Consider the following 7,304-nt stretch of genomic DNA (forward strand, 5'->3'; position numbering starts at 1 on the left):
AGATAAAAAAAACATAAATAAACTAAAACAAATGCAAAAACTTAAACACACCAAATATACAAAGCTTAGTCCAATAATGTCAGAAACAATACCTTCCCTAGTGGAGTCGCCATTTTGTCGCACGTGCCCGCACGACGTTGATGACGAGATTTGTTTGATTTGGGAGTCGCCACCTAATATTTGGTTCAGGGTCACTACGAAACCTGAGTGTACTGGTCTTGTCAAAGATTTTAAGGTAAGGGACTGGTTGTGGCTATGGAAGGTATTAGCACCCCTAACACACCCTACCTGAGGTAAATTGCTTTGTGATTTTGATGTGTTATAGAAGTTTTTGACAGTTTTGTCTGGTTAGCATTCATCTTTTCATCTGATATTAGGAACACATCTTTCATATAAGTTCATAATCATTAACCGTATGCAAATCAAATCATTGAATTCTTCTTATCTTTTTGGGTTTTTCATTAAAATAAATAAATAAAAAAGTACAAACACACACAATTACAAGTTTACAATGTAATGGAATTTAAAATGATAACAGTAATTTAAAGACACATTTTGGCATCTAAAATTACAAAATGAACTCGAGAATAGTGCTAGAAATTTCTAAGTCACGGGAACAGTGGCGATGCGTTTGCTCCAATCATCAGCGCCACTGGCGGCGTGTGGGTTCACGCGCCGCCACTGGTGAAGGCAAGAAAACTGGTGGATCAGGTACGTCTTCTTTTTCATGGATCTGTTTTTTTTTCATTTTGGATATGCTTCTCTCTCTACATATTTGCTTTTTTTCTTTTGGTTTCACCTTCTTCTCTATTTCAAGTGGTTGGCGGAAAGGCCAAGAGGTTGCCGGTGACTGGGCTTCTGTCGTGTCTGGCCAACTGCGTTGGTGGAGAAAGGAGTGTTGTCTGGTAGTCAGTTTCGGTTGGAAATGGGGTTGGATCTGTGGGCGTTGTCGTGTATGGGCTGCTTCTGGAGGGTCTGATTCAGGTCTTGGCGAGCTGGGTGGTGATGGTGAAGAAGCTGATGGTGAACTAGAGGAAGATGAAGGTGGGGGTTGGCTAAGAAGGAGAAAATGAAGGAAAATGGTGATGGGAAGGGAGATCTAGTGAGGGGCTGAAGGTTTGTGTGGGTTTAGGGAGCTCAAAACAAAAGCAAGGGAGCTATGGTGTTTTTGCCCAGGTAGGGGGATTGATGTGGGAGTGGTCTTGGTTGATTTTAGGAGAAGAAAAGAGAGAAAACCCAAAAATAGAAGTGGTGGCGGCTTCGCATAATAGATGAAAGATTTATCTCCCCCTCTAAATTTTTATCCCCCTCTCCTGGTTCCAAAATTTTTCACTTATATTTATAGATAAAAATGTTGTCTTTTCAAATGCTTCGTGAAACATCTCTATTCTGATTGTTTTTTAAAAACGAGAAATATCAACGTTAACTCAACGAGAAAATTGATAATTTTGAAAATGACGCGTTAATAGTCAAACTTGTTTAACAGACCTTTGATATTTAAATGCTTTTGAGACGATGCTGAAAATGCTAAAAATGATACAAATATATCAAAAACACATTTTGTTTTGGGTTTTTGTTATTTTTCCTATTTTGGTTTTTTTTAAAAAAAATTTATCAAAAGATTGGGTCAAAAATTGAGTAGCAACATCAACTTAACCTAACCGCAAATAGATTTTAGCTTTGGTTAAAGGGAGTCACCATATTGGATTTTAGGTTGATCGAGCTACGCAGAGATTTTGGTTCTGGTTAAGAAGATCGCCAGATGGGATCTCAGGTTGACCTAGCCACCAACATTATCTTAGCATTGGAAGAAAAGTGAGAAGAACCCTACCATTAAGAAATTCTCAAAAGAACAAAGAAAGTTCAAACCCTACCATCATGAAGAACATTTTCTTTGTTTCTGGTTAAAAGAGATCATCAGATGGGATCTCAGGTTAACCCAACAAAAAAAAGAAAAAAAAAAGAAGAGAGAAAGAAAGAAAAAAGAAAAAGAAAGAAAAAGAAAAAAAGGAGCAAATTGTTTAGATCAGTGGATCATTCAGCAAGTTAGGAAGACAGGAAGACAAGTTTTCTTTACAAAGCTTACTATGCAAAACATTAAAGAACTTTTGTTTTGTAAGTATTGTAAAATGGAGGCATCTGTTACTATCCATTTTTTTACCTGATTAGTACTTACAAGTGCATTTTTATCAAGGTTTTATATCATCATTTTGCACTTGAAGTATCAATAACTCCTTAACTAAAACATGTCTAATAATATAAGATACCTTTAATTTATGGTAAATGTTCATCTTAAATGCAGGCCTATCACATAAATCAAAGGATTGATTGATGAGTTCAACTACTGAAATTGATAAGACAAAGAGAGGGTTAAGCTTAGAAAAGAGATGTTGGTTTAGTCCAAATTCGAACACTGTTCAGTCATTGAGTCATATCTGGAGCTGTAGATCTTGGATTTCAAATTGGTTTATATGGATAGAAAGCTAAGACATAGGCCTAAACATTCACGGGAATCCAAGACTCAATTCCGCTGTTTGGAAGTCCAAATCTTAACAACAACGAAGAAGCCAAAATCTGTCCACCAGCCCAGATATTATTCAGTGTTTAGCCCATATCTCGAGTTCTAGAAGTTCAAATGCACCAATTATTTTTTTGTTGGAAAGCTGAGACAATTTCCTAGAACTTTCATGCGGACAATCTGTTCAAATTCTGATGTGAGCAATGATGTTCTGTTTAGACAAGAAGATAAGGATTGTCATCAAGTCAAGATGTGGCCACCCACTCAATAATTAGTCATCAAATCAATAGTTCTGAATTTTGGCCTATAAAAGAAGGCATTTGCCATGCATTTAGGCATCTTGATTTTCAGATCAAGATCATGTTCTTGCTCTCTTTGTTTATATTTTTGTAATGCTTAAGTTTTGTTTATATTAATCTCTTGTTTATGCTTTTCATTTCCTTTCCTTTACTTAGTTAACTTATATCTTATTTATGTTCTTATCTTACTTATTTATGTTTCTCTCTTCCATTATGTTTAGCTAAGTTTATTATGTCAAGGTGAAAAGGTTACACTAATGGTGTAAGAATAAGTATGGTATAAACTCAACATGGACTTTAATGTTTGATACTAACATGTTTTGTATTTGTTATCTTGTTCACTTTTAATACTTTGCTTGTTAAATGGTTAATCTAGATTTATATTGTTTAACCCTTGGTACAACAAATACTTGGCACTTTCATAGCCCAACTGTATGGTATAACCGACACCTGTGTTATGAAAGAAACTTGATTTGTTGTTAACATAAGTTATAATCATGAATACCTAACAACATTTACAAGTATTAGCATTATTCAAATAAGATAACTAATGTAATCATGTTAACAATTTATAATCTGATTGGAACCTCCTTTGTGTGTGGTTTCTAATTGAGTAATAAAAAGAATTTATACTATACTTGTTTGAAATACCATTAGCGGATCCTCTAACCTTGACAATTATTTTATCCTTGTTTAATCCTTATATCAATATGAAATCTCAAAGCTCTCTTCAACTCCTTTTCTGTTATTATCTATTTTTTTAATTGTAGTTTATACAGTTAACCTCCATGTGGTTCGATCCCGGTCTTGTCGGGTTACTTATTACTTCGACACTCCTACACTTGGAAGAAGGCATCAACTCTTTGGTCATGTCATTACCCAATATTTTCGAAAAAAAGCAAAAAACAAGGAAAACCTAAAAAAAATATGCTCTTGATATATTTGCATTGTTTTTAGCATTTTTATTGTCCTCTCAAAAGAATTTAAATTTGTAAAGGTCTTTTGAACATGTTCAGCTTTTAATGCATCATTTTCAAAATTATTGATTTTCCTCATTGAGTCGACGTTGATATTGCTCATTTTCAAAAAAAAATCCAAAATACAAAAAAATCAAAATTTGCAAAAAAAAAAGAAGTTGAGGGACCAATATGTTTTGAGGACCAAGCCACTTTACCTAGAAATAGAGGTCAACACACACAGAAAAGGCTGGGGCCAGAAATTTAAGGGGGAGATTTTTGGAAAAAATTTAGTGGAAGGCATTAAGGAACCATAAAAAAACCCTAAACCTAAATTTTCTTCTGCTCCAGCCATTGCTCTCCCTTTCCAGGCCGACCCATCTTCCATCTTCAGGATTAGGAACATCTTCATCTGCTCCAGCCATTGCTCTCAAGGGATCATGCTGTGTTTTCTTTTCCCTTGTTGCAAGTTATCGTGACCCTTACTGCCGGCATAAAAAGACAAAGAAGGAGAAGATGTTCCTGATCCACCGGTTTTGTTGCCACCATCGGTGACGGTGGGTGAACCCTCACGCCGCCAGTGGCGCGTGGAGCAATGTGTCGATCCTGTTTCTGCAATTTCATAGGTTTTTCCAGAACTGTTCCTGAATTTTTGAGGAGTCCATTTTGTAACTTTGAAATTGTTTAACGTGTTGTTTGGGTTATTTTGAATTTTGATTGATTTATAAATATGTGAGGGTGTGTGAGTAAACATAGTAAAAAGAGAATGTTTGGTTGTGTGTGTTTGTAAACTTTTTAATGTATGTTTATATGTTAAAAAAATAAAAAGGACAAAAAAAATATAAAAATAATTAAATGTTTCAATTTGCATTCCGCTATCTTAAAAATACAAATAAAATCATATTGTATTTCACATGAAAATTTAAGAAATGTTTTTGCATGTATTTTAAAATTTAATAACTAGTTTATTAAAACTTTAATAATTTGGCCTATATTTCGAAAAAGACCAAAAACTATTTTTTTTCTTTTGATATCTAGGATTATGAATTTATACGTTAGATGTATTTATGATATTAAAAAAGTTGTTCGTTTTATTTTATTGATTTTTTTTAAACCTTAGACCACTAACAAGACAATTGCAAAACCTTTAAACTGCAAAGCAGCGTACTTCAGGTAGGGTATGCTAGAGATGCTAATACCTTTCCTAGCCACAAACAATCTCTTACACTCGAATTTCTAACAAAGACAAGTACACTCGGTATGCAATATTTTGATACAAAATTCAACGGCTACAATTGAAGAACAATATTTGTATCAGTGGGATTTACTACCACACTCAATCATGTTAGCTTTAATAGCTGCTTACACATGGTGTGTTTCACTTTCACCCACTAATCCAAATAATCAAGATAACAATCAATCCTAATTACTATACACAACTCTCAGGCATAAGGACTCCACTGCTGGTTCCACCTATGTTCTTACATGATGATGTTGCTGCTGTATTCAAGTAGGTAAGTTTTATGTCTTGTAATTTGATTCCCCTGCAAGGATTACTGGGGCTGCAATGAAATGTCACTGCCTCTGGTGTTGCCGATGTTCCTTGTATGTTCCTGTATGTCACTTGACTAATCTTCACCCCAGAGCTCTATTAAATTAAACACAAAACAAATTAATTAGATTTCATCATATGAATTAAATACATTAATTAATTGGCTAATTGAGATACTGTAATTAATTACCTGACGAGGACAGCCCTGGTTATTGGGGCAATAATTTTGGTCAATGATAATGGGGTTCTCAACATTTTTCATAATCAAGTTTTGGAACACAACATTCCTCACAAATCCATTGCTGGGCCTCGGCCATGATTTTATCCTTACACCATTGTCTGACCCACTGAAGATTGAATTTGTTAAGGTTATATTTTCTACACCACCTTCGTTGAATTCCTTGCCTAGACTTCCAATGCTGAAAAAATTTAAGGTACAACAAATTAATCAGTCAATCAATCAGAAGCACTTCAGTGTTGTACTGGCTAGGATTCTTAATTTGCAATTAAAACAGTCAAGACATGTTATCATATCTTTTTATGACAAAAGAATATAAATTTCAGTCGAAAACCATTATAGAAATACTGAATTTATCTCCATATCCCTGTCTCTTAAACTGAACATGTTTATATCATTTTTGAATACATTTCTTCTGTTTTAGGACACTAATGATGAAAACATAGGTTACCTGATACCATGTCCAGGGCCGCACTTAATGCTGCTCATGAGCATGTTCCTAGTGCTTGGACCGATTGATATGCAGTCATCTCCTGTCTGAAGTGTGCTGCCAGTGATTGTAACTCCGGTCGATGTTTGCACGTGAATGCCGTCGGTGTTAGGGCTTTGGTCTGGAGCAATTACCCTTACATTTCGGACCAAAACATTATTGCAACTGTTGATAACAAGGTGCATTGATTGACTGTTGATGGATGTCAAGCCGCTAATCAGGATGTCATTTGCCCAGTTGAATGTTATAGACTGCATTAACAAATTCATCCTGTTGTTAGTTAATTAATACATGAAACCACATGGACATGCCCTGCAATTTTTCTTTTTATCTGAACGTTAAGGATCTCTAGCATTGATTGAAAATATATATAATGCAACTTGTTAAATTATTAAATTGATTTTAAATTTCAAATGTATGTATGTGTATATATATATATATATATAGATACACACACTTACCCTAGCTCCGACAGGGCAATTCTGTCCAGATTTCCGGCAAGCCCAGAAGCCAGCACCTTTAGCATCAAGGGTGCCACCAAATACAGAAACTCGATTGACTTTTATGAACAAAATCCAGTACCCTGAGTTGCCTAGAGCACGATAATCTGTAGGAGCTACAAGGGTTCCATCTATCTGAACCGTAATTTTATTCTTGCATGGACCTCTAAACACTGTTTCCTTGAGCAAATACCTTCCTTTAGGCACATAAATTGTGGATGGAGAAGCTGAGCTACATGCAGCTGACCATGCCTTAAGAAAGGGTTGCGTTGAGTCAGTTTTGCCATCAGGTTTTGCACCAAACTTGATCACATTATAGGATGCAGAAGCTGCATTTGATTGCTGAAAAATGCAGAAAAGGAAGAGCACTACATATGAAACAACAAACTTAGCCATAGAAGAGAGAAATTATGAGCTAGCTTGCCAGGCAGTTCAGTTGGATGGTACAGAAATGGCAGTTAGGGAAAATATTTATAGGGAGGAGTGTATGGTGGTTTCGTATGATCCACTCCTCCAAATTGTAGCTAGCTAGGGATTGCTATTGCTGTTGCTTGAACATTTGTCAGCTGCAAATGATTATTACTTATTAAAATTAATTAAATATGTCAATCTTGAACTTTAACAATTTGCACGTCTCCATATGTACTTGTAGTGATTATATGTACGGCCACATGCATTCTTATAAGTTACGAGTCTAGATGAAGAAAAATGAACGTATCCCATGTGATAAGTTGTTGAGCACACAAAACTG

The 7,304-nt window shown here is 35.2% G+C and overlaps 1 protein-coding gene across 1 annotated transcript; it reads right to left on the bottom strand.

Annotated features, from left to right (window-relative positions):
- Window positions 1-5,006: 5,006 nt before the first annotated feature.
- On the bottom strand, window positions 5,007-7,005 carry LOC133671624 (polygalacturonase-like). The gene is made up of 4 exons (XM_062092433.1): window positions 6,515-7,005; window positions 6,015-6,304; window positions 5,516-5,744; window positions 5,007-5,421 (listed from the first exon to the last, which is right to left on the bottom strand). Exons 1-4 carry the CDS (start codon window positions 6,947-6,949, stop codon window positions 5,203-5,205), a joined length of 1,173 nt encoding a protein of 390 aa, XP_061948417.1. The 5' UTR covers window positions 6,950-7,005; the 3' UTR covers window positions 5,007-5,202.
- Between the last annotated feature and the right edge of the window lie 299 nt (window positions 7,006-7,304).

This window comes from Populus nigra, chromosome 13, assembly GCF_951802175.1.
Source record: "Populus nigra chromosome 13, ddPopNigr1.1, whole genome shotgun sequence".
Lineage (NCBI taxonomy): Eukaryota > Viridiplantae > Streptophyta > Magnoliopsida > Malpighiales > Salicaceae > Populus > Populus nigra.